The sequence below is a fragment of the Ictidomys tridecemlineatus genome, chromosome 11 (genome assembly GCF_052094955.1).
Source record: "Ictidomys tridecemlineatus isolate mIctTri1 chromosome 11, mIctTri1.hap1, whole genome shotgun sequence".
NCBI lineage: Eukaryota > Metazoa > Chordata > Mammalia > Rodentia > Sciuridae > Ictidomys > Ictidomys tridecemlineatus.
Window position 1 is genome coordinate 6,015,334 of NC_135487.1, and position 27,279 is coordinate 6,042,612.

The 27,279-nt window shown below is 50.4% G+C and overlaps 1 protein-coding gene across 4 annotated transcripts in view; it reads right to left on the reverse strand.

The window, feature by feature from the left end:
* Positions 1-49: 49 nt before the first annotated feature.
* Positions 50-27,279, reverse strand: part of Clstn1 (calsyntenin 1) — a 63,811-nt gene continuing 36,581 nt past the window's right edge. Inside the window, exons 3-19 of one of the 4 annotated variants that reach the window (XM_078025235.1) lie at positions 18,841-18,870; positions 17,563-17,758; positions 16,968-17,176; positions 16,515-16,664; positions 16,222-16,407; positions 14,256-14,504; positions 13,755-13,876; positions 10,165-10,327; positions 7,006-7,062; positions 5,758-5,915; positions 5,369-5,517; positions 4,862-5,088; positions 4,203-4,373; positions 3,738-3,883; positions 2,509-2,644; positions 2,053-2,237; positions 50-1,665 (exon numbers count right to left, since the gene is read on the reverse strand). In XM_078025235.1, coding sequence (XP_077881361.1) covers positions 1,465-1,665; positions 2,053-2,237; positions 2,509-2,644; positions 3,738-3,883; positions 4,203-4,373; positions 4,862-5,088; positions 5,369-5,517; positions 5,758-5,915; positions 7,006-7,062; positions 10,165-10,327; positions 13,755-13,876; positions 14,256-14,504; positions 16,222-16,407; positions 16,515-16,664; positions 16,968-17,176; positions 17,563-17,758; positions 18,841-18,870 — 2,735 coding nt within the window. In that variant the 3' untranslated portion in view covers positions 50-1,464. The remainder of the gene's footprint in view (positions 1,666-2,052; positions 2,238-2,508; positions 2,645-3,737; positions 3,884-4,202; positions 4,374-4,861; positions 5,089-5,368; positions 5,518-5,757; positions 5,916-7,005; positions 7,063-10,164; positions 10,328-13,754; positions 13,877-14,255; positions 14,505-16,221; positions 16,408-16,514; positions 16,665-16,967; positions 17,177-17,562; positions 17,759-18,840; positions 18,871-27,279) is intronic. The other 3 variants (XM_078025232.1, XM_078025233.1, XM_078025234.1) reach the window with 3 other exon arrangements.

Consider the following 27,279-nt stretch of genomic DNA (forward strand, 5'->3'; position numbering starts at 1 on the left):
CAAGGGAACACAGAGTGAAAACGAGGCAGAAAACAGACCCCACTCGGGCTGGAGTTAGAACCAGAACTTTATTGTAGTGTATACACTTTCTGACCTAGCATCAATATACACATCTGGGAGGGGACACCGCAGCGCTACAGACTGTATGAGGATGTCCCTCTCTGTGTTAGCATCTACCGTTGTCTAAACAGAGCAGCTACAGGGACTGGACGTGGAAGGGCGGCCACACAACAGCCCAGCCATCAGTGTCCTTAAAACTAGCAGTGAGGACACAGATAGCAAGCAGAACGACCCCAGGCTTACAGTCTGGCATCTGACATGTACACAAGAGCAAAGTGCTGTGTGGCTCCAGACCAAACTGCTTGCTGGCCTTCGCCTTGCCCAGAGCAGAGCAGCAGGACCCCTGGCTCCTGGAGTGAGCGTCTGACCCCGACACAGCGGCATCCAGGGGCTGGGGTGGGGTAGATGCAGACTTTTGGAACTTTCTAGAGTCTGTCTTGAAGCCTCAGGGTTTCCCTTCCTCCATTCTGAGTGCAGATCCCTCAGGGAACCGCTGCTGTCTCCAAACCAAGTGGTCCAATGATCTGCACCATGGCCATCAGTGTCCATGACGCACAGAGCTTCCCCAGCCGGCAATGCGCAGTTATGAAGCATCAGTTACAGCTGCACATGGGCCCGGGTGACGCCAAGGAAGCTGCTGGTCCTGGGGAATGCACAAGAGGCCGGGGACCCCACAGTTCCCACCCCCAGCACCATGCTAGAAGTGGGCAGAATCCCAAAGAAAAGACCTGGCTATTTCCACACTTCAAACACAAACCCCTGACCTGGGCCCAAGCAGCAAGCCACAGCCTACAGCCCCAGGCCCTGGCCAGAGTGGGCAGGCCTCCCCATCCTGGTTTCCTGAGGGGGAGGGAACAGGAGCCAGGGTCCCTCCACTTTACGTCCCAGTCCTGGACTACACTAGCACAAAGGACACAGAGAATCCCAATTTATTTACAAAATATTAAAAAGTCAGTTGATCATCTACATATTAACCCATTCTGCCATTTTATACATGCACTAGGTTTGGAAAAAATAAAAACTTTTTTTTAAAAAGAAAAAATGATTTCCAGGTGGGAAGGAGCGTTTCACCTCTGTCAGCTACAGTCCTTCACGGCAACTCTTCTGGAGGTGCGAGGTGGGCGTCTCGCCGGCTGGCAGGGGCCTGTGGTGCTGTGGCCTCTGTGCCGGCAGGAGGCGGCAGGGAGGAAGGGCCAGCTCCTGGCTTAGGGGAGAGCGATCCAGCGGGGATGGGCAGAGGGCGGGAGCCTACAGTCCTACACACCGGGCACGGGCACGGAAGGACGATCAGCAACAGGGGGTCTGCAGACCTGCTGGCCAAAGTGACTTTGTACATCGAGGACCCACGGGCTGGGAGAGGGTGGCAGGTGTTCTGAGGCAGGGACACAGGCGCCCGGGGTGCATTCAGTAGCTGAGCGTGGAGTCGTCCCACTCCAGCTGCTGCTGCCGGTTGGCGTTCTGGCCGTCCCCAGGGCCACCCTCCTCCTCCTCACTGCTCTCCGACTCAGCGCTGGTGATGTCTTCCTCCTCCTCTCCATCCTCGCTCTCCTCTTCCTCCTCCTCTTCCTCTTCCTCCTCCTCACTGCTGTGCTGGTCCTCGTAGGTCTACAAAGAGAGAGGCATGAGTCTAGCTCATGGCCCAATCCCCAGAGTCCACCCTCCAGGAGCAGTAGCAGAAGGGAGACACCCCAGTGAGAGAGACTGGCCAGAGAAAGAGGCCTGGGCATTGCTGAGAGTGGCCTCTCCCCCACAGAGTCGAGGCATGCAGAGCTCCAAGATGGGGCACTGGGGTCCCTCGGTGGAGAACTGTCTCTGGGTAGAGCAGGAGGGAGCCCCAGCTCTCTCTGCACTTACACTTACTAGGTGGTATGACCCTCAGGAAGGCCCCTCGAGCCTCAGCCTACCCCTCTGGATATGAGGACCCTAGCTCACAGAGGTGTGCGGTTGCGAGGCGCAGGCATACAGACATGGAGGTGCCCGGTCTGCTCCTACCTCCATGGGGTTCACCGTGATGGTCAAGGCAGAGTCATCCCAGTCCATCTCATTCTCCTTCCCTGTGTCCTGGTCCCGCATGGTTCGCTGATGTGCAGCCCGGATCCGAAACACCCCCAGGATGATCATGAACACCAGGAAGCTGACGCAGACCACAATCACCACAGTGGCGGTGCTCGGGACGACTGTCGAAGGAGTGAAAGGACAAACAAGGCTTCAGAGAGGTCACCCAGCTGGAGGGCCTTCCCAACCGTCCTCCTCAGCTCTCTGAGGTCGGACACTCCACCTGACCCCCGGAGTCAGAAACACCGGAAATAGCTCTGCCCGGGTCACTGTGGCTATGGGAGGGCTCTCATTTCCTCAAGTGCGACAGGGAACAGCCAAGTGGGGCAGGGGTGTCCACTTGAGCCCTGTGTGACACTCAGTGTTTCCACCCATGTGCCTCCAGCATCCTACCTGCAAATGGGTGAGGATTGGCCAGGTTGTGGCCTGACAGGTCAACAAAGGACCGATGCTCTGGGTGAACAAACTGTGGCTGGGCGGCCATGTGGCTGGCGTGCTCCACAGGGTTGGCGGTGTGGATCACATTCACCTGCAATGGAGAGAAAGGAGCACTGGGAGGGGCATCCCAAGTGTGTCCAAGGGAAGAAACGGGGTGGCAGCTGGTATGAGCAGTGCTACTTAGAGTGACCTCTGGCCCTGCTGGAAGCCAATAGTGCCCCGTCCATGAGCAGGAAAAACAAAGAGCGAGCTCCTAGAGACCACTGTGATAGCCTGATGTCCACGTCCAAGAACAGCACTTCTCTAATGATTCCTGTTCAGTGCACTCCATCAAATAGCCCAGCCACAGAGCCAAGCAGCAGACCAGCCTCCAGGCCTCGCCACCCAGCAAGTGCTTGGTAGACAACGTTCCTCCTTTAGCCTCAAGCCTGGCCATGGGAGAGGGCACTATCGTAACTGTGTATTTCCTTTCTAACCAGTTATCCTTTGGCTCAAATAAAATCCTCATCAACAGTGTGAAGTGGTCCACTGCTGCCACTGAGGTCCTGGTGAAGATGGTCATTTGCCAGGAATAACTCTGGGTCCATTTCCCCAGACCACAGAGGCCTCGAGCCATGAGGAAGCCATAGCAGAGGCCACTGAAGGCTTCAGAGCAGGACACTGCCCTGCCTGGGTGACGCTGCCAGCCAGGGAAGCCTCAGCCCTGGGGTGTGTCCCTGCATCAGCCCAAGGACCCGAATTCACTCTCAACAGAGCCAGTGACCTAGAGTGACCTGGCACAGCTACAAAGATGCTTTAGTTCCCCGGCTGCTGCTCTTTCTAAAAGAGTGTCCTCATGTCTCACATCAAAACCTGACACAGCAATCTCGTCCCTCCCTGCACCTTCTCTGCCACTTGCTCTCCATCACCTCCCCACAGAGCTTCTCAGCTCTGACTCAGGCTGCAGCAGCGGGTGGAAGGGAGCAGCAGCTTGACTCGACCACAGCGCCTCCAGCTCAACCCATCAGGACAGGCTGTGCAGGTCCACCCAGTAGGCCCAGGCTGGAGAAGGCTGCCGCTCCTGGGATGAGCCTCTCGCTGCCATGACTGTGCTAAGGACTGGCATCTGTCAACATCAGGGCCAAGACACAGGGCCCTCCGTCACCATCAGAGCTGTCTCTTCTGGGTAGGAGCCCTATACGCACCTCCACCTTAAATTCATTGCTGAGGTAGCGGCCATTTAGCTCAGAGCAGATGAGCTTGAACTTCCGGTCGAGCAGTGACCTGGTATGCCAGTTCCGGTAGCGCAGCAGGTGCAAAACCTCTTCATAGCTGGCCATGGTGTCCACACCTGCAGGGTCAGCATTGAGAAGAGTGTCAGGTGGCTCGAGTTAGGAAACTGGGTGGGGCCAGAGCCAGGGCCCCAGTGGCTAAAGTCGGCACCTGGGCTGCTGAGTCAGCAGCCACATATTTGTGGCTTTCCAATTAGGAGACAAAGGCAGATCATGCGGGGCATTTAAGGGGCATGTGCTAGCTAGCCCCATGTAAGTTAGTGCTGTGTGTCCCCTTCCTGTGCAGAGGGGGCCAGTATGCTGCCGTGCTGGCTCTCCTCGTGTTTGAAGATGGTGGGAGCCAGGTGGCCAAGGGTTTTCACAGTCTACCTCTCTCACCTGTGAAGACCATGCCCAGGTCAGAGCGGCTCACTTCGATGCCCTTCTGCTGCAGGCGGGCTGTGTCCACCTCCAGGCTCTCCTGCTCCGGGTTCAGTTCCTCTCCCTCCACCGTGACCTCACAGGTGTCCAGGTCATGCACGATCTCTTCAGACACCAGGGACTCTTGAACTGCAGAAATGGCCCAACCAGAAGTCACCAAGCTGTGGGGCCCAGCAAGGCTGGCCACCCCCTGATGGACAGCCAGCTCACAACCCCCTTTTAAGGACCAGCAATAGAGGTAAGGAAGAGTCACCTTTAAGAACTGGGGGCTGCTGAGGGTGTGGTTCAGTGGTAGAGTGGGTGCTTATTAGCACACATACGGTCCTGGGTTTGATCCCAGCGCAAAATAAATACACAAACAGAACAAATGAAGGTACTTCATGAAGCCTGGGCAACAACAGCGGCAACACTGTCCGCCTAGGGACTGAGCCTAAAGACACATCTCAGAGCTGCACATCAGTCAGAGAAGGAGGAAAGGACCCTGCCTGAGTGGGTTTCCAAAGAGCACAATGACACCAGGCAAGTCAGAAGCCCTCCCAGGCAGAGCCCCCCAAACCCCAGAGGGAGAGCGGGGGGCATGTGCACAGCAGCAAGGTGAGGAGGCTGCCTGTGCCTACCTGTGGGGTCCTCAGGGCCATCCCCCTCGGGCTCCACTTCTCGTGTGATTGTGCTGATGATTCGAAGCTCAGGGAACAGGAAAACCCCTTCTGAGCCCTCAAACTCAGAAGCCGCTCGGGCAAAGCGGTGGACACCACTCAGGCTGATCCTGGGCTCTTCCGGCTGCAAAACCATGACGTAGCCTTCGACTGGGGGGATGGCAATGCAGGGCGCCTCATTAAAACACCTACCAGCAAGAAACAGGAGGCAGTCAGGGCTCTGAAGGCCACCTGGGAATCCTCAGGCTGGTGGAGGGGGACTGCATGGGTCCCCACTACCTTGGGGACAGAGAATGATGGCCCTCCAGAAACCACAGCCATCAGCAGACCTCCCACCCCACCATGTGGGAGTGTGGCGCTGGCCTTTCCTCACAGAAGGGAGGCCAGGGCATCTTACGACCTAAGCACACATTTCCTCTCAATTGTCACTGAGTGAAAGTGAGCTCATTTCTAGAAATCAGGACGTACTTGACTGTGCTGGTGATTTTGAGTCTGCGGATGCCTGGCGTGGGGAACTGCCGTGAGTTCAGGTAGGAGACATGCTGCAGAGCTTTATCCAGCTCCGAGATGTCGTCTCCTTCCAAGGTCAAGGCCGACTGGCTGGGGCTTACTTGGATCTGAAATCACAGCAAAGGGATAGAAGAGGAATGAGGCTCTGATGCTGCTGCTGAGGCCCTGGCTGCTCTGGCAGAGGATTAGCCTGGATTTATTTGAACGAGTGACTTGAAAAGCTCGTATAATTCCAGGTAACAACTCAGGTGCAAACGTCATCATCCCAGAGTTCTGCCTGTTCCACTGGGCTCTCCATTGTGCCTGAGGGGCCCATGAATGTGGGCCAGGTGGCCGCCCAGTGTTACCTGCACGCCTCTGCCGACGTCTTCAGGGACCTGTAGGTCTAGCCCCTCTTTGCAGGTATACAGACAGTCAATCACCTTCTTATCTGCGAGTTTCCCAGAACGTACTGTTAGCCCAGCCAGGTTACCTCGGAAAAACTGGGTCATGTGTAAGTCGCCACCTTTGGAACAGGAGGGAGAAGAAAGAAGTCAGGCGTATGTCCCTGGCGCTCCTGGTTAATTTCTCAATGCAGTGTTACCGGTGGTGGCAGCTCGATGGATGGACATGCAGGTTAGTTCTGACCAAATCCTGTTAGCCTTGCCATCTACATGGAAGCGCAATGAAGAAATTAAATTGTTTGTGATCATGCATGTGGCCTGGAGAAGAGAGGAGCTGGGGGTCCCTCACCCTAAGCCAGGAACTAAGAGGCCCCATCAGAGTCCCCCACACACACAGCCTCTCCCTGGCGATGGTGGCCTACCCTGCATCCACCACCAGGGTGCCCGGCAACACTCCCTACCAGTACAGCCCCTGCCTGCTGGTCAGCTGAGCGCTCTGGGGGCTGCTTCCTCTAAGTAGGAATACACTCGAGCAGGGGAGCAACACAGGCACGCTTGAAGCCGTACCCTGCCCCAGGCCTGTGGAGGGCCTTCAGGGAGCCACCGTCATTCCTGTCATTCCTGTCTCCTACTTCTGCAGATATCCAGGAAGCAGAGACGTGACCAGGAAAATAAAAACCCACCAAATGGTCCCTGATGGACTAGAACAAAGAGCCAAAATCTACACCAGCCTTGAAGTGACGGAGAAGAGACAGACCTTCATGGGTCTTGTCTGACAAAGACACTGGGCATGGCAAGCCATCACTAGGGATTGAGATTTCTAAGAAATAGTTATTTGAGCTTCAGTACCAAACAGGAAAGAAAGTCTAGAAGAGTCTTTTCCTGTCTTGTGGCTCAGCTGCCTGAGTACCACGCGGTGGCCTCCCAAACCCAGCCTGGAGATTCGGCAGGGATCCCTGTGCAGCAGGACCAAGATAAACTTGATGAGAACTAAAAGCCTATGAGTGCACTGAGGGAGTGAGTCACGTGCCGTCCCTTCCATGGGAATCATGAGGCAGGGTGGGGGTGGGGAGCACAATGCAGTGAAGCTGCTGAGAGGGCAGCCAGGACCAAAATGCAACTTGCGTGTTTCATGCGACACGTGGAATGAATCAATGTCTCATCTTTAAATGAAACAAAACAGTGAACTGTAGGGGGGAAAAGTTCAGCAACCTGCAGAGGCCATAGTCACAGGCTCAGTCTCATTGTCATTTTCAACTCCTGAATACTCTGTAGAAAAGCAAGACAGACAACAGAAAAGGACCGACAGGTTAGGCTCTTCACAGTGGATGGCGAAAATCAGTTTTGAAGCATCTAAATACAAAACCCAAAGAGAAAACCCCTCCTCAGCCCTCTGCAGGCTTCCACCTGGGTGCGAGCGGGCACTCCATCACCCGTCCCCAGACGCCAGGTCCACACCCCTCACTCTTCTTCTATTCTGTCTTCCCGTATCCTCCCTGCTGCAACACGAAATAGATTTAAATATGAAGAATGAAAGCGCAGACATGGAATTCACAGATCCCATCATCCTGAGCCACAAGGAGGGCACCCAAGGAGAGGAGCACCGAGGCAGCGCTGCGCTGCTGTGACCTGCCACCCTACGCGAGCTCTGCCCTGCTCCCAAATAACGACAGTCTCTGTGCAAACACAGTGGGACAGCACACACAAGGGTCCAAGGCCTGGTGCGTGGTAAACACACATCTGTGCTTTTTGGAATCTCCAAACAAGTTCGCATCTGTCTGAACTTTTAAGCAACAAAGACGTTTGTAAGAACTTTCTCGGAGGAGAGGTTGAGGAACTCACCCAAAGAAGCACAAGCTATGGTGAGCCTGGGGCACACACCAGCCACTGCTGCCACAGACATGGGTTAGGGTTGAGTATAAGGCCTGGCAGGGCGGGGCGCTCGCCCCCCAGCTGAGTGTGTGACCAATGCCCTCAGGACAGCTTTTGGGGAGCAGGGCTGCTCTGGACACTGGTCTCTGTAGTCTACTGAGGCACCTCTGTGCAGCAGGGGGGAGAGGTGTCAAGTGCCAGGCTAGACCTGTGCTCAGTGAAGCCCTCTGCAGCCTCCACAGCCAACACAGGGCCCCTGTAATGCACCCTTACAGGTGACACTGCCGTCCTGGAGATGCAGCTGCTGCCCCAGGCCCAGCTTTCTCCACAGTAAACTATCAAGGAAAGCATTTCCTACCCACCAAAAGGAAAAAGAACACCCTCCTTCTTGTTAACCACCTTTGTAGGATTTGAGTGTGTTTGGTTTGGGAATTTAAGTGAACTTTCAGCTAAGGATGCCGAGATGGGTAAGGTAAAAAGAGAATAAAAAGTCATCTGTATCTGATGGCAGAGATACCATGACATGAACAGGAGCCACAGGCAGCAGCGCAGGCTGGTGGTTCATGTTAACCACAGCAACTAAGCTCCTGGGAGAGAAGTCCCATCTAGGTTCACACCTGTGTTTTTACTCTTAGTTTTAAAAATATCATTCAGGAGTTATTGTTTAATCTAGGAAGCATTGAACTGAAAAGTCTACAAATATCATTTTTAAAAATGCTTCATAATTTATTTCTCATTCCTTGGTCTCTCACTGCACTTCCTCATGGTTGGCTGTCACCAAAATTAAGGGATCTGCTTGAAGAGGCACATGCCAATTCACTGCCTTACTACTCTTCACTTTAAAGAACCTGCAAGAAAATTATGAACTCTGCATTCTCCTAAGTATATCTGGCCAGGCATGTTAACTCACACCTGTACTCCCAGCAACTCAGGAGGCTGAGGTAGGAGGATCACAAGTTCAAGGTCAGTCTTAGCAACTTAACAAGACCCTGTCTCAAAAAAAAAAAAAAAAGAAAAGAAAAAAAGAAATCTGTCTTGTGAAATAGGCTCCCCCCCCCCCAATAAGTTCCTAACCCGAGTCAACCTATTGATTTTTTAGAGGGAAAAAATATTCAAAGGTCTGTTCAGGGAGCACATGTAGTGATGCTTATTTATTTGTTTATTTGTTTGTTTATTTATTAGTTGTAGTTGGACACAATACCTTTATTCTATTTATTTATTTTTATGTGGTGCTGAGGATGGAACCCAGGGCCTCACACCTGCTAGGCGAGTGCTCTACTGCTGAGCCACAACCCCAGCCCCCCCATGTAGTGATGCTGATGCCCTGAAATGAAAAGAAATGGAGTCAAGCGGGGAACACGAACCCCCAGGGGAGACTGAGGGGTCCATGAACTTGAGTGGAAAAAGTTAAGGCTTATTTCCACTAACTTCTGACATGTGGCATTTCCCTTGGTTATAAATGTAGGCTACATACCACACCAGTGTTAGCAAGAACTGCAATTTGTCATCAATAAAAATCACTGATATTTTCATATCATGCCACAGCAGTTGCAGATATCAAAGTATGGTCACAAAGCGCTTCAACTTTGAACTACGGGTCCTGCCACTAAGGCTTACTCTCCACAGGTTACTAGAGCACCATGGGCAAAATGTTCACCTCTAATTCCTCAGCACATCGGCTGTTATTTCAGGTAAGCTGGTTCTTTCGATTTCACAGGGGCTTAGGGACCGAGTGCTGTGGACTAGAGGCCCACAGGCATCAGCAAAAGCAAAGGCTCAGCTTCATAGGAGACGCTCAAAGGCCCAGGTCCAGCGGGTCAGAGCACAGGCTGAGGGCACTGGCTGCCCAGTTTGCATCTTGGCTCCGTGGTTACCCACTGGCTAATCCTGGGCTGAGCCTCTGTTTCTTTAGCTACAAAGCAGACCCTAAGGATTACTAGAGGTAGCAGATAACGGAGAGGGCCCACAGCCTGCACAATAAACAGGAGGGAGTGGTGTGGCCGCTCTGGTCACGCCACACCATGTGCCCCACAGAAAGCTCTCCACACCAGAAGAGCAGTTCCCTGACCAGGTTCCTACCAGCCTGTCAAACGCTCAGAACTTGGCGGGGTCCCTCAGCCCAGAGATTTCCGAGTCCTCTATGTTGTCTGCACCTGATCGCTGACTGTTGCTCCTTTGTTCTTGTAACTTCAGTGAGAAGATGATTTGTAAAGCAATTCCCACAACCACACCCTCCCTCCGTGCTGCTCCCTCCCAGTGAATGGGAGGGTGATGGAGTGTGCTGGGCTCACAGTCACCTTTACGGAGTACCTCGGACGGGCTGTGCTGTAGCATGACACAGCAGTGTCCCCAGAAAGGCTACGCACAGGAGGAGGAAGGGAAAGATAAAGGAAATGAGAAACCAGGGTCCGGGGTGTAAGAAGCTGGTAAGAGCCCGCTCCCACCAGCGCAGCACAGAGGCGCGATCCCACGTCTGGGCCTGGGGAGCACTGCCCTTACCTTGCCAGCAAGCCCCGACCACAAGCTGCGTTTCTATCTTGGATGGATGGAGCGGGTAATCCTCGGTCACAGAGAAGGGCTCGTGAGAGACACCATCCACATAGAGAGCCACGCTCGGGAACTCCACGTTGAGGACAAAGTGGTGCCACTCCTCATCACAGACCTACCAGAAGCCAAGGAAGCACAAGCTGTCAACCTGCCCTCCTGTCCATAGCTGTGGACAGAGCAGCACAGCGGGGTAAGGAGCGAATACAGGCTGCCCCAACAAGAGAAGGACTTAGAAGTCTAGTGATGAGGGCTGGGGCTGGGGCTCAGTGGCAGAGCACTTGCCTGGGACTTGTAAGGCCCTGGGTTCAATCCTCATTGCCACATAAAAATAAATGAAAGATATTGTATCCATCTACAACTAAAAATAATTTCTTAAAAAGTTTAGTGATGAAGTGTTCTTCAAATGTCACCAACAGGGACAGAGCATCATCTCTAGGGTACTTCCCTAGAGGGAAGTACCCTCTCCTTGGGGCACAGGCCCCGGACAGGGGAGCTGCCCAGCCCCCCTCTGCCTGCAACCTACAGTCCTCCTGCCTCAGATGCCTGAGTCCCTGGATTACAGACATGTGCCGTCACACCCGGCCTGCGTCGGATTTCTTGAAAATTATTAAGCTGTTTTTGAGGAGGTTGACAAAAATTAACAGTGAAGGGGAGGAACAATGAAGCAAGTCTGACCGGGAGCTGGCCACGGCCAGAGAGTTTGCAGGGTTGCTCTGTATGCTAATCTATCTGCTTTTACATGTCTAAAATTTTTCATGATTAACTTTTTAAAAATATGTAATCAAAAGAAACTAAACATGAAAACACAAATTATGATTACTATAACAGAAACATGCCTAAAATATCTATTTATGCGAAAAAAGTATTTTTTCCAGATTATACCTTTCTTTAGTTTCTTAGAAAACATAACAGTAAAAGCTTCTGAAAAAATATATTTATGTAAATAACAATTACACCAGGAAGAGGTGAATTCACCAACTGAACACCCCCTCCACAGTCACACACTCTTCCTCACTCAAGCTTCTGAATGCTCTTTTTTTTTTTTAGGTAGTGCTGGGATTTGAACCCAGGGCTTTGTGCATGCTACGCAAGCACTCTACCAACTGAGCCCTTAGTCAGTGCTGCTTAGCTGGCCTTGTCCTCACTCAAGCTTCTCTATTTATATCTTGCAGTTCTTTTAGACGACATTATATTTGAGCAACCACAGGTGCGTCTAACCAGGCCAGCCTTTGCCCATGAACTCCAGGAGCTAAATAAAATCAAGCTAGGACAATAGGGACTGGCCAAAGATTCCCTTCTTGTCCAGTCCTGAATCAAGAGAAGAAATGGTCAGCTCTGATTCTGAGAAGGTTCTCTCAGATGACAGTGTCCTCTCATTTCCTGTAACACGTGGATTTTTGTGTATGTAATATTTGCTTTTTATCACAACAACTATTGGAAAATTAGCTTTGCAGAGAAACAACATCATCAAAAGGAATGGGATATGATCTAATATCAAAACTGTTTACCACTAAAGCTAGTGGCTCAGGCGGATTTGACAGATGTCAAAATTGCTTGAAAGTTTAACACATGCTGTGGTGCCAAAACTGCTGAATGGCCACTGAACAGCTCTGTCACCCTGGGGATCCTCAGCATGATCTGGGAGCCTAGGCCTTAAAAAATGAACGAGTGAACAAATACAAGTATCTCAATCCAATTTTTCAGCAAGTGCTCCTTATCTAACAGTATGTTGAATTTAAAATGTGCAATTTTTATATCAATATTATACATATAAATACACACATGGAAAAAACTTGAGGCTTTCAGTGAAAAGGAGTTAAAGAGATTTAATTTACTATCCTTTTAACCACAGACACAGAAATAAAATCATAAATATATTCTGACTAGGGCTGGGGTTGTGGCTCAGTGGTAGAGCGCTTGCCTAACATGTGTGAGGTCCTGGGTTCGATCCTCAGCATCACAAATAAATAAAGTTAAAAATCCATTTATATATAATAAAAAATATTATATATACATATATATATGTATTTTTTTTCTGACTATTTACACCAGCCACGTGCAAGGTTGCAGTAGCTAGTTTCTCTTAAAAATTGCAATTAAGATGCCAAAAACATAATATTGGAGAAAAGACAGCCTTTTTAACAAATGGTGCTGAGGAAACTGGTTACCATATGTGGAGGAAACAGACTACACCTTTATTTCTCACCCTGCACAAAAATCAACTCAAAATGGATCAAAGACTTAGGAATTAGACCAGAAACCATGCAACTCCAAGAAGGAAACGGAGGGTCAACACCCCAATGTGGGCACAGGCAATGACTTTTTCAGTAAGATACCTAAAGCTCAGGAAATAATGCCAAGAGTTAACATGTGGGAAAGGCATCAAATTAAAAACGCTTCCCCACGGCAAAGGAAACAAGAATGCGAAGAGAGAACCGGCAGAAAGGCCGAACATCTTTGCTAATTACTCTCCTGGCAAAGGATTAATACCTAGAATCTATTAAAAAAAAAAAAAACTTAACACCAAATAACAACCTAATTAATAAATGGGCAAATGAATTAAACAGACACTTCTCAAATGAAGAAACACAAATGGGCAACAAATAAATGAAAAAATGTTCAACATCATTAGCAATTAGGGAAATGCAAATCAAAACTACACTGAAACTTCGTCTCACACCAGTCAGAATGGTGGTCATCAAGAATACAAATAATAATAAATTCTAGAGAGATCACAGAGAAAAAAGGCACACTTTTACACTGTTGGTGGGACTATAAACTAGTACAACCACTACGGAAATCACTATGAAGGTTCCTCAAAAGACTAGGCATGGAATCCTATGACCCAGCTATTTCCATTCCTTGGTATTTATCCTGAAAAATTAGTCATCTTACTACAGTGACACATGTTTACAGCAGATAAAGACAATGTGGTGTATGTACACAATGGAGGTTTTTTCTTTTTAAAGAGAGAGTGAGAGAGGAGAGGGAGAGAGAGAGAGAGAGGGAGAGAGAGAGAGAGAAATTTTTTTTAATATTTATTTTTTAGCTCTCGGCGGACACAACATCTTTGTTGGTATGTGGTGCTGAGGATCGAACCCGGGCCGCACGCATGCCAGGTGAGCGCGCTACCGCTTGAGCCACATCCCCAGCCCCACAATGGAGTTTTATTCAGTCTTAAGGAAAAATGAAATTATGTCATTTGCAGGAAAATAGAGGGAACTTGAGACCATTATGTTAAACTCAGAAGGTCAAGGGTCATATATTCTCTCTCGTATGTGAAAGCTGAAGGAGAGAAAGGAAAAAATAGGGGGAGCTGGGTCTCATGAAAATTGAAGGGAGAACAGTAGGGTAGAGGAAAGGGGGAGGGAGACAGAGAGGGAGGGAGAAAGTACTGGGGAGTAATTTTGACCAAATTACATGGTTATATTATGTACATGTAGGAATATGTAACAACAAATGCCATTATATACAACTATACCACACCAATAAAAAATGTGGAAAGAGAAAAAAATGTAATCGATGAGTCTTTCTTTGCTTACCTGATTCAACTTCCAGTGAAATTCTGCAGGTTTATACTTCCTCTCCTCAGCAGGATCCTGGCGGAGGAGGAAAACCAGCCGGCACCCGTGGACATACAGGGAATAATGGTGTCGGTTCATATCTGCAAGACAGTTTCTTTGGGTAAAATGCCAACTTAAGATCCTCGAGAGGAACCACAGCTGTTTCTTTAATTTATTCTGAAGACACAACTTTATCTGCATAAATGAACCCTCCAGATGGGCCATGGAGGGTTTAGGAACAAATACACTCAGGCGTCACTGAGCAACTGTGCCCATGGTAACTGCTGACGATAATCCACCGAGCAAAACTAATGAAGCCCTGAATGCTGACAGGGTCTCTAGAGGACAAAGTGCCCCTGGCACAAAGGGTGTCCGTAGACCGACCAGCTCGCCTGAGGCTCTGGGAAGGAAGGGCACCTGCCTCCAGAGGCCACCCCCCAGACCCTGGACAGCAGCAGTGTCTTCAGAAAAGAAACCTACCTGTTTTGTCTGAACTGCAAAGAATCGTCTCCTTCCTCCTGCCAAAAGGCCCGTGCCTCATCCACACGGAGATGGTGAAGGGCTCTCTGGGGCTGAGAGAAACAAGGCCGTCGGGGACCCTGACTGCCTGGGTGCCGTTGAACTCAAACACCTGGTCGCTGTCGTGGCCGTTGTCCGTGGGGAGGCCCATGGTCCAGTTCACTGAGCTGCTGGGGGCAGGGAGCAACTCGGCAGTGCCAGTGGCAGCCCCTAAAACCACACCACACTGACCGTCAGTTCAGCGTATGCCCACAACTCCAGGGGGCCAAGCCACTCCAAGAAGCTGGCTTCATCCGCTGCTGGACGACTTGCTGGTCCTGGTTAACTCTTCTTCACAAATGAAGGACTGTTAATTACCCACCCAAGTACGCACAGCACTTGGGTATCAGCATTAGAGAGGCCTCCTTGAAGAGTGCACACGTGCAATCAGCTCTGCTAAGAACGAGGCCTGCCATGCACACAACACACCCACACACCCCACGCCCCCGCCCACCCCTCCAGTTTCTTCCACAGCCTGATTTTAAACAGGTAGGCTGCTGTCACTTAGCCCCTCTCCCTGGGGACACCGAGGCTGTTTCCAATTCCTTCCCATCATCAGCCTCTCCTTGATGAGCATCTGTGTGGCCCCATGATTATGCTCCAAGGATAAATTCCAGAAATGGAATTACCAAGTCAAAGACTAGGAAATGATTCTACAGCTGTAGAATCATGTGTTGCCAAGGTCAGGTGTTTTTTTTCTTTTCTTTTCTTTTGGGTGCTGGGGATGGAGAGCAGGGCCTCACACAAGCTAAGCATGTACTGTGCCACTGTGGGTTTCCCCAGCCCCAAAATTTTAAGTTTGTGTACTGAAAAAGATCTTTCACACTCTCTTGGTTGCTTGGTCCTTGACCCCTGTGTGGTTGGTCTGGATTGGCCTAGTCTTTTGAGTAACCAGAGATCTCAATGCAAATCCTAGTTATGCTACTTCCTGAAACGTGTCACTGGACAAGCTACTTAACCTCCCTTGGTCTCAATTGATTCCTCCGTAAAAACACAGTCAATGCCGCCTACTCAGTGGGCCTATTGGGAAGGCTAAGTTAAAACCACATGAAGTACCTAGCATAGGGTAAAACGCATGCCTGAATTTAAAAATTAAATCCTTCCTATTCTGCCTTTCAGCTGTTCTACTAAGAAGATGTGGATTTAATACCACAAGAAACAGTGGCATTAGGAGAAAGGAAACAAGTTTTGCATGCTGTGCAGATATGCAGAGTTTGACATGTAAAATGTCTCCAGCCTCTTAGTCTACAACCACCCAAGTACATGACTGTGAACATTTGGGCTCAGAGACACGAACACCTGTGTCCTCCTCACAGGCATGCCGGCAGAGTATAATTCTCTGCTTCCACTTATTTGCCATTTAACAATTCTGATACTTTGGTTTTGCTTTTTTGTTGTTTGTTTTGAGACAGGGCCTAAGTTGTCCAGGTAGATCTGATCCTCCTGCCTCACCCTCGGGGGTCCCTGGTATTATAGATGAGACCACCAAACCTTGTTTTGAGACTATAGTTTGCTCTATTGCCCAGGATGGCCTTGAATTCTGGGGCTCAAGGGATCCTTCTGCCTCAGCCTCCTGAGTGACTGGAACCACAGCATGCTACCAGGTCTGGCTCATTCCTGTGTCACCCTTATTTGGATGACTCAATGTATGTTACTATCTTCAACTCCGTGGTTCTTAGATGCACGCACACCTAGTATCCTGGATGGACTTCTAGGGCTTACGCACTCCCTGGAGCCCATCCGGGGTGAACATCATCCAGCAAGGTAGCAAAAGCCATTTTGGAAGCTAATCTGTTCCCCTCATCACTATCCCACAACACACAAGGGTTTGCTGCAGCGTCTTTCACCCTCCCTGGGGAAGGACAGCTTGGGACACAGGCCTCCTTACCACAGAGCCGGTGAAGGGACTTCTCAGAGTAGGTGTCTCGGTCGCAGCCCTTGCCGATATGGCTGGTCTCCAGCTCCACAGTGGCCTGCACGGAGGCAACCGGCGCAGCACACGTCTCCAGGTGGATGTTCGGGAACACAGCCAAGGTGCCCGTGCCAGGCTCGTACTCCACCCGGTCACTCCAGCCTGGGTGACCATTGGTGAGGGAGGAAAGAAGGGAAATACATACTTAGGATCCCGCGGAACCCAGGTTTCCAGAACAGGCCTGAGGGTGAAGGGAGACTGCCGCTCACCTTGCCACCCAGGGGTGCAGGTGGGCTTGATGCTGATCTTCACCAGAGCATCTTCCGTGGCTCTTTTCTTCCCACAATCATAGGCTGTGACGGTCAGCTTATACTGACGCTCCTTGCCGTAGTTGAGCTTCTCTGTGTTTTTTATATAACCTGGCAGTGGAGAAAGAACAACAGAGAACCATCGTCACCCTGGTCCACATCCTCGAATGAAACACGAATGGCAAGTGCATTAAGCCACCAAGGCCAATCCAGGAAGAAGCTCAGGCTGGAGACCACTGACCCACAGTCTCTCCTGCTTGGCTGCAAACAACATCCACCAGCAGCATTACAAAAGGGCTGAGACCAAGGTCACCAGGACAGAGTAAAAGTGGAGGCTGAGGCACAGCGGTTACAGGCTGGAGGAGCATGAGGCCACCAGGCCGGGGCCCTGCTCTGGGCAGCCCCTATGCTCACCATCCTTGTCCACGGTGAATGGCACATCCGGGGTGACGATCTCATAGCTGCAGATCTGGCTGAACTGCGGGGAGCAGTCTGCATCCACGGCCTCCACCCTCAGGATGCTGTCGTACTGCTTCCCCTCCGTGGCTGTGGCTTTGTAGGACTTCTCCTTGAACACGGGCGCGTACTCATTCACATCGTTCACCTGAATGTGGACAGTTGCTCTGGACAAAGGGGGGGGAAAGCTGGGTTTTGGGGTTTTGTTCTGTTTTTTACCAAAAGGTTACCAATCCTGCCCCCCTTTTTTTGTGGCACTGGACACTGAACCAGGGGCACTCTACCACTGAGGCACCTCCCCAGCCCGGGCCTTGTTTAACAGAGTATTTGGTGGGATAAAATTACTCATGCATTTATTTTTCAGAACCTGTTACGGTACATGGTGGGCTCTGGCTAGGAGCTGTGCATGAGGGCGGACCAACCCTGACACAGCGCAGACCCCGGAGGGTGCCTCTGCCTTAAATCCCTACACAGGGGCGGTCTGGGAACACGGCAGGGCTGCCTCCTCCTCACGTGCACACTCTCTGGGGCTCTCCCACTGTGGCCTGCTTACTTATGAGACTTTTTCACGCCAGTGCCGTCGGGGCCCTTCCCGCAGTCGTAGGCCTGGATGGTGAACGTGTAGTCCTTCTGCAGCTCACAGTCCAGTTTCTCTTTCGAGCGGATTATTCCCTCACCCGTGGATTTATCCACTACTACTGCATCAAAGGGGACATTCTGCCCGTGAATTTTAAAGCCACAAATCTCACCTGGGGAGTCAAAGCAGAGCAGGTTAGAACTGCTGTCATGGGAACCCACGGCACATGCCAACCACCCCCAGAGAAAATAAACAACAATTCTGCAGCCAGGGGGTTTGGAGGGTCCGTGGACAAAGCAGGGGGCACTGTGCTTTAACACGGGTGAGTTCGGGGGCTTTAGTAAAAAGAAAAAAAAGCAATCTGGCTTTCCAAGCAACTTGTTTACTTTGCATCCATTCATGCAGGAACACAGAGAGGAGACAGAGACAGGCATTCCACAGGAGCACTGAGGAGTCTCTTTAGCAAGAGCCCAGGCCTGAGCACCAGGGCTCCCGGCCACCCGAGGCGGCAGCTCTTTGGATTTGGACCAGAGAGAGGATAAAAAGCAGTTAAGTGTTGAGAGAGGAAGAAGTGTGAGATATAGGACCAGCACCGTAATACAGAAATTCTGTCAAGAAAAAAAATCATAAGAACCAAGTCTTCCTGTGCAATGAGCCTGGCTAAAATTAGGGAATCAAAACAAGCCGCTGGAGAAGGTAGAAATACCAACTTTCAGGCATCCATTTCAACAGCCGTCACCGGCTTCTGTCCTGGGAGCTCGGCTAGGTTCCCTTTATCCTACCACACCTGAAGAGAGACCTAGCCAGGGACCAACCACAGCGACACTGGCTCAGAAGCGTCATGAGGAGCTCAAGGGCACGTCTCCACATGGGCCCGTGGGAGAACAAGCGTGAATGTTCTGACATGTATACGAAACTCCACAAAACATATTTCACACAAAAATAAGACTGAATTCCTCCATGACTCCAACAAATAGAAAATTGTTATGAAGCAAATCTCTGAGGTTGAATTAAAAAAAAAAAATGCACGGTGCTGTCTGTGTGGTTCAAATGGATGTCTGATTTCCAGATATTTCTAGCCAAGGTCTGGCTACACACAATTTCCATCAATACATTTTAAAATAGCAACAGAGTAGGAGGATAAAGGGGCAAAGGAGCATGACAGTTGCTTCTGTTTAAGGGCTGATTCCCAATTTTAAAAACAAAGTTAGTGGGTTAATATTCAGTAGAGGGAAACAAAGAACCCTTGATCACCTTCTTTGGTGACTGTCACCTCAAAACTCTCTAAAGGGAGAAAAGATAAACCCATGTCAGTAACTCAGGAAAGAGTGAAGACGGAACAATAAGGAAATAAAGTCAAAGATGAACACATCATATTGAAAAGCTCGACACTCGATTTACAATACACTCGGTGCCAGACGCTGGCACTGCTACCGCAGACCCATCCTCAGCGACAGGCTGAGCCCACTTACCGGGAGCTACTCAGGAGAAAGGCTGTGCGAGCTGGCCTGACACCCCCAGGTGTCTTCAGGATTTCCTTTTAGTGATACTTTGATGATGATTATGTGTTTCCATTTCCCAGCTGTTCTCTTAGCTGGGTTCTGGTAATGTTCCCCTCATCATTAGGTTTAATGAAACCGACATTTGGAGCCAAAGGTTTTTTATTTTTTATCTATTTTTTTTTTTTTTTTTTATGTGGTGCTGAGGTTTGAACCCAGGGCCTCATGCGTGGGAGGCAAGCAATCTACCACTGAGCTACAACCCCAGCCCCCTGGAGCCAAAGGTTTTACTCTTTGATCTGACTAATAGCCAGGTCTTCCCATCTAAGCACCCAACCAAGGCGACCAACAGCCCTCTGTGATGAACACCAGCCTCACTGGGCAGAGGCCAGGCAGAACCGGCCATTAGTTTTGCTCCATGAGAACTCCCTTCTCCAAGGTCAACACCGACCCTGCCAGCCTCCCCATGACCTGGAGATGAACAGCATCCAGCCCCAACCAGCCTAGCCATCACAGGCACAGCCCACCTCCTCCTCGGCCAGAGGGAGTGCCCCTAAGCACCCCTCCTTTCCGAACGTCACCATGGACTCCCCTGAACAACACTGCTCCATTTTCTTGTGTTTTAAAGGTTTTAATATGGTGTCATGTAGTCTGCAGTGTTTTATGACTTGCTTCCTCACAGCCTGGGCACCTAAGACTCACTCGTCCTGTGGACCGCCAAGAACGGCTGGTGACTCTCACTGCCACTCGGTGGCCAGAGCCTGCAGGGCAAAACAGGTGGGGTGCACCGCTGCTGTCACAGAGCAAGCGCTCTCTGTCACATCAACACACTGCAGCCCCAGGACTCTGCCGCACAGGCACAGCACAGTCAGGCAGCTCTGTGCAAGCCTGCTGCTCACAAGCAGGACCTGCAGACCGCCCTGCCCAAGGTGGGAGCCGCTTGGCTAAATTCACATTAAAATAATATTAAGTCTTCAGTTCCTTGGCCATGCCGGCCACATCTCAAGTGCCAGCTAGCCACGTGGGGGGTGGGAGTAGACTGCAGCACCCCTCTCCCCACAAGGTCCAAGGGACGCCTGCCCTGGAGCAGGTCTCTGCACACTGCAGTTTCTGGGCCAATGTCACCCTGTCCTTGTACTTGAATGGCCTGTGTTCTAAGAATGGTTTTTTGCCTTTTTAAACAATATTTTATAACATGAGAAAACTTTCTAGTGAAATCAAACTTCAGTCTCCACGAGTAGCATTTTATCGGATCATGGCTGTCCTCTGCTTAGGTTGGGCCTACAGCACAGCTTGCTGAAGATTTACAGAGTTGTAAAACACCTGTGGCCGGCAGGGCCCAAAGCAGCCCAGCAGAGCTGCTTCTGGCTGGTGCCCAGGCTGGCATGGCTGGCACACCAACTATGCCGACTGTGAAAATACCTAAGGAGCTGTGAGTGCCGCTGCGTTTTCCAGCAGACTTTCCTGGACAAAGTCTGCTGACCCCTGCTCTAGAGATGACCTGTGAGCAGACCTGAAGGTCGAGGCGACGCCCAGCGGCTTTCCGGGTTGTGCTCATTCACAATGCTTACGCTCTTTGGGTATACATGAGTATCCCATAATATGTTTTAAAATAACTCAAGTTGCCCAGAGAAAACTCAGTCTGACCTGGGGTTGACTTCTCTAGAGAAAACACAGTGAGGCAGCTGCCTATCATCTGAACTGGCGTTACTGACCACGGCTGCAGTGTTCTCCTGACCAGAGCCACCAGGCCTTCGGTAGGCATGGATTAAGCCCCCTGTGATCAAACATTGGCCTGAGTGGGGCCACCAACACAAAGCAATGCCACACTGGGTTCAAAGACACTTGCCACTTAAGCATAGTCTTTTATTTGGAAATGAGGTCTCACTATGTTGACCAGGCTATGCCCAAGTCATCCTCCTGCTTCAGACTCCCAAGGAGCCAGGACTAGAGTGTGCTGACCTTGACTGACTATGGGACAACCAGGAGGGACGTCTGTCTAACAAGAGGGGGAAGCCCTTTTCATTTTTCTTTTGGGTTGAGGGGTAGGAGTCTGAGGTGTAGAAGGGCACTGGGTGTTTCAACTGTAGACTCCAAGTGTGCAGGGAACGCTTCATTGGTAAAATAGTGTCTGAGTAGAGACCTGAGAAAATTAAGGGAGCAAACCCCATGATTCTCTTAGAAAGAGAATTAGGTGCAAAGGCCCTGAGGCAGGAATGAGGAGGTCTTGCTGCTGGCTCCATGTGGCTGCTGACCTGAAAACAAGTCTATCAGAGGGCCCAGACAGTGGCCTGAGTAACCCAGCAAGGGACGCCCTCTGCCAATCTGGGAAAGGCTGGGAGGGAGGCCTGGGGAGGACGGGAGCTAGGCTCTGGCTCCGAGCATGAATTGTACTGCAGTATGTTGGGGGCAGTCTTGGGACAGTGACTCAAAGGTATGACCCTCAAATGTAAGAACATAAAATCCCTGGAAACATCACGGAGTTCCAGGCTGCTCTCAGGATCTGCTCCATTCATAGAAAGACAGGCAGAACGTGTAACTGCATCTTTTCCACATTTCCCTGCTGATTTTAAGAATTTAAGCAGCTACTTCAGTGGGCTCCACCCACAGGATTTGGTGCCTCAAATCTGCTGGTTCCTATTAAACCCGAGCGAGGCCGGTCCTTTGCCTGTGATGACTGATAAACCACCCAGCCGGCCAGCAGCCTCAAGAGGAGGACAGCCAGGGTTTGGCCTTGGGCAGACTTAGGTCTTCCACGGCTGAGAGCACCACTGGGCCCAGGCAGCCTTCTGTCTGCCCAGGACTCACTATAATGGGGCAAAGATAGGGAGTGGGGGTGAGCAGCGAGACCTGAAAAGGAGGCGCCAGGGTTGATTATAGGAAAGGCAGGACTTGAGGACCAGCTGGAGCAGAGGCTGTATCTGGGCAGCCCCTGGGTCTTGGCTCACCAGACGTGGAGGGAGGGAAGAGGCTTGGGGAGATGCTCAGGGCTTGAGTTACTCACCCTGGCGCCCCGCTTGTCTGGAGTACTTAAAGCCAAGCCCAGGTGTGGCTTCACCCAGACACCTCCATGCCCTCTCTGACAGTCCTAATGTGACTACTGCAACCGTCAGCGCCAACGGAACTCACAGCTCCTTAGGTATCTTCAGTCAGCACTGTCTGTGTGCCAGCTGTGCCAACCTGGGTGCGGACCAGACTCTCCAGGCTCCTTTCCTTGTCCATCTCCCCTCCTCCTTAGCTCCTCTAACCTCATCTAAATAACCAAAGAGGTTTTAACTAGAGAATTTGTTACAAGCAAAACATGAAGAGTGTGAAGCAGAGCCGAGACCTGCCTTCTCCGCCTGGTCATGTAGGGCTCTCAGCTGCCTCCTCTGTCCCCTCCAGGTTCCCTAGCATCAAGCAGCCTTGCCGCTCTTCCTATCTCAGGTTGGCTCCAACTCCACTCTCTTCCCCAAGCAGCAGGGCTTTCCAAGCCTCTCGGGCCCTGGGCACCCTGCCTTTACAAGGATATGGTTTCCTTTGCCCCTCAAGAAGTTCCTGGTGCTGGTTCCAGTTGAGGTGCTCTGGTTGCAAGCAACAGAATCTCATCTAGCTAACTTAGGCAAAAGGGAATCTATTGGAATGTCATTGGGAACTCAAGGAATTGACTTGGGAACAGCCAAAAACCAAGGCAAGCTTAGAGACAGGGACCAAGACGGTTCCACAGAACTTGGACAGACAGAATGGAACCACAACTACTTCAGCTCTTTGCTGCTCTGCCCAATCCTCAGAGTTAAGGAGGGCGCATCTGCTTGGCCTGGCTGGGGGAAGAGGAGAAGGAGCAGTGGACCCACTGATTTGTACCCACCGGGAAAAGAGACCGGAAGTGTTAAGAAGTGGGCATTGGCAGCAGGTGTCCTCCACAATGTCCCTGCTACACCAACTACCTTCCCTGATCCTCTCTGCTCTGCTTGGCCTTGGTGACCTTTGGTAGCTTTGGTGACCTTTGGCGTCCTTGCTTGCTGGTCCGGCTGGTTTGGGGACAAGCTCACATGTGGCTTTGTCAAGCCACTCTAAATGCACAGTAGTGATAACTACACCCGCACCCCTAAGGGTTTCTCTCTCACCAGCTCCCCACTGATTATGGCTGCCCTCAAATCTGTGCCAAGAGCTACCCAGGAAGCCTGTAAAGCTGTGGTGTCCAGCCTTCCCCACATGTTCAGACCCAGACACTCTGGGGCTGAGTACAGACATACGTGTTCTTAGTGAGCGCTTCCTCGTGGCTCCAGTGTACAGCCTGCAGAGTTGGAGAAAAAGGTCCATCAGTGTTTCCCAACATAGCTGGCGGGTGCGGGTGCTCAGGCTATGCCTGGAAGTGTAGACCCATGTGGGCAAGAGCAGTCGGGAACCTGCACTTACACAGGGCCCAGGCAATTTGGAAGCAGTCTTGGAAATCATGTGCACAATTCACCCTGTCTATCAGGCTCAGCAGCCCGTAGGCACTCACGTGGACTCCCATCATTTGCTCCTCCAGGACTGGGCCAAGCAACCCCTGCCAGGTCCCTCCATGGAGTTGCTGACTTACCTTCTTAAGTCACATCATCTTGGCACCAAATCGCCAGCACCCATGCCCCTGGGTAACACTGCAGTGCTGGTCCTGCACTCCTACCCAGACTACCAGTGGCTCTGGGAATAGAGACCAACTTCATGCTTTTGTAAGTGCTTGGAAGATCTAGCCTCATTCAACAAACATTTCATGGTAACTGAGCCCACACCTGTCCTGAGAGGTGACTGCCATCAGGCAATGGCCACACAGAGCAGCTGTCCTGGCCCCAGTATCTCCTCAACTGCCGCATTGGAGTCTTGACTCCTAACAGGCTCAACCATATGACACGTCAGCCTTTTCAAATATCTTTGTATTTTTAACATACAAAAATGACAATTTTGTATGGCTCAACCTAACACATCCAATTCACTTCGCAAACGCAACTTCAGCCCAGCGGCTGAAAAGCAAACCCGGGCAGTGGTGGAGGTGTTGAGCCCAAATGGCAACGCTCGGGCACCAGAGTCTCAACATGTGGACAGAAGTGCCAGGTCTCTGGAGGAGGGGATGTCAGCGAGAATGGAGCTCCCAGGCTTTCTTTTGGATTCTATTCATAACATAACTGTTTGGCCAATTTTGTAAAATATCCACATCTGAAAAGGCAGGAAAGGCAGGCGTAGACTCCCTGCTGAAGGGAAGAGCTCAAGGGGACCAGGGGATGAGGCAGATGCCCAGTCCCCTGATTCGGGCAGAACACAGCTTGTCCTTTTGTTTTGTTTTTCTGTGCTGGGGACTGAACCCACAGATGCTCAACTACTGAGATGCATTCTGCTTTTTTTTTTTTTGAGACAATCTCACTAAGTTGCTAAGGCTGGCCATAAACTTGTGATCCTCCTGCCTCAGCCTTTCAAGTCACTGAGATTACAGGCCATTTTCTCCTGCTGTCATGCAGCCACCACACCCAGCAGAGCCAGTCACTTCAGAACAGGAACACCAGGACTGCACACATGGATCACACTTCAACTCTCCATTAAGTACATGAAGTGTAAAATGAATTTTCTTACATCTACTCAGACTTTTAGCAGACTAAGGAAAGGGAGAGAAAAACAGAGAAAGTCACTTAAATGTCCTAAAATACTTGACAAACATCGAGATTTTGTTCCGTTAGTCTCACCCCACAGAGACAATCTGGGATGATTCTCCCTCGGCATGTGACCCTGAGCCTGGCAGAGCTCTGCGACGAGGCGCCCGACACTGCACAGGCGCCTGCTGCGGGCTCTGCCCGGGGATCCCCGCAGCTACCCACACAGCATCCCCTGGAGGGATGGGATAATCCACCAGCAGGTGCAGGGCTTTAGAAGCCAATAACACAGGGCCAGCAGCTGACCCAAGGCTAGGGGACCCCCAGGCAGCTCTGTGAGCTGCGGCACACTCATGGGCCCCTCACAGACACCAGGGATGGGCTGTGGCTCCAGCTGTCAGGCCCACAGCCCACTGCCAGCCACTGTGCTCATCTCGAAAATGGGAATGGTGAGGGCTGAGCCCGAGAGGCTGCTAGCAAGAACCTCATGAAATCGCTCTCAGGAAGCCCCTGGAATGCCCGGCCATGCAGTCAGCCCTCACAGGTGTCAGCCCTCACCTCATCACAGGCCTCACTCAGCTTCACTGCCAACAGACACCCAGCTGAGCCAAGGTACAGCGCTGAACCTGGCCTTGTCTCACACAAAACACCCTTTTAAGAAACCATATTAAGAACTGCGTAGGGGCTGGGGCTGGGGCTCAGCGGCATGAAGCACTGTGTTCAATCCTCAGCACCACATAAAGATAAATAAAATAAAGTTATTGTGTACAACTACAACTAAGAAAAATTTAAAAAGAATCGTGTAGAAAGATGAAAAGACATTTCTAACAATGTTAAGTGAAAATGGTTTGAAGGGGCTTTTTTTTGGTACTAGGAATTGAACCCTGGGGCACTTAACCAATGAGCCACATCCTCATCCCTATTTTTGTATTTTATTTAGAAACAGGGCCTCACTGAGTTACTTAGGATCTTGCTACGTTGCTGAAGCTGGCTTTGAACTCGAGATCTTTCTGTCTCAGCCTCCCAAGCAGCTAGGATTTTAGGTGTGTGCCACCACCCCTAGATATTTTTTCTGTACTGGGTGCCCTACCACTGAGCCACATCCCCAGCCCCTTTTATTTTTCATTTTGAGGCAGATTCTCACTAAATTACTGAGGCTGGCCTTAAAGCTGAGATTATCCTACCTTAGCTTCCCCAAAACTGGGATTACAAACATATGCCATGGCACTCAGCTCTGAAAACATATTTTAAAAAGATTCCACTATTAATAATAAACCTTCTAGAAGGAGATGCTGGTTGACGGCTGAACAGTCTGGTAAATACAGTATACTAAAAAAAACAATGGATGAGACAGACACGGTGACACAAGTTTGTAATTCCAGTGTCTCAGGAAGCTGAGGCAAGAGGGTCACAAGTTCAAAGCCAACCTCAGCAACTGAGCAAGATCCTGTCTTTTTTGTTTCTTAATTTATTTTAAAAAAAAATTTTTAGTTGTAGATAGACACAATACCTTTTTATTTTATAAATTTATTTTTATGTGGTGCTGAGGATCGAACCTAGGGTCTCGCACGTGCTAGGTGAGTGCTCTACCACTGAGCCCCAGCCCCAGCCCAAGACCCTGTCTTAAAATTAAAAAATAAAAAGGGCTGGGATGTGTCCCAGAGGTAAAGCACCCCTGGGCTCAATCCCCAGTACCCAAAACAACAACAACAACGAATGGATGGATGGCAATAGCAAAGAGTGGCTTCCACAGTACACACATCTTGTGGCCAGAAAAGACAGACGAGGAAGGAACACAAAGGAGGACTGCTCCATGAAGACCTCCAGAGGGAGGGCTGGGCCGGGGCTCAGCGCAGAGCGCTCGCCTAGCTCGGGGAGGCCCGAGGTTCGGTCCTCAGCCCCACATAAAAACAAATAAATAAAATAAAGGTATGTGTCCAACAAAAATAAGAAAAAAATTAAACAACAAAAAAAACCCTCCAGAGGGAAAACAACGGCTTATTTGTCTGCTATGGCAAAGACAATCCAGCTACAACTGTGGCTTGGGTCTAAATTGCTTCTCTGTGTAGTTTTTTTTAAATCCAAATATGTAATTTTTATACATCAATTTTTAAAATCCTGAGGATCCTCAAAAACAAACTCAAAAAGTATTATTTCATCCATAACACATTCAGCTTGCTAAGTGATACAATAAAATCCAAAGAGAAAGAACAAACTAAGTGATTGCTTCACATCTGTGACCTTTTCCTTCAAAGTTGGCACAGGATGTCCATTTTACTTCCTGCTTCCCTATGACCTCCCGCAGCGACAAATGCAGCTACGTCATTGGGCCAAGAGCCATCCCCCTGGGCTGGAGTCCTGACTGCAGCACACCAGTTGTGTGACCCACAGCTAGGAACTTAACTGCTCTGAGCCAGTTTCCTCTCTTTAAAACAGGACCAGGCAGGGCAGGGTAGCACACACCTGTAATTCCAGCAGCTCACAAGGCTGAGACAGGATTGTGAGCTCAAAGCCAGCCTCAGCAACGGGGAGGTGCTAAGCAACTCAGTGAGACCCTGTCTCTAATAAAATATGAGATAGAGATGGGGATG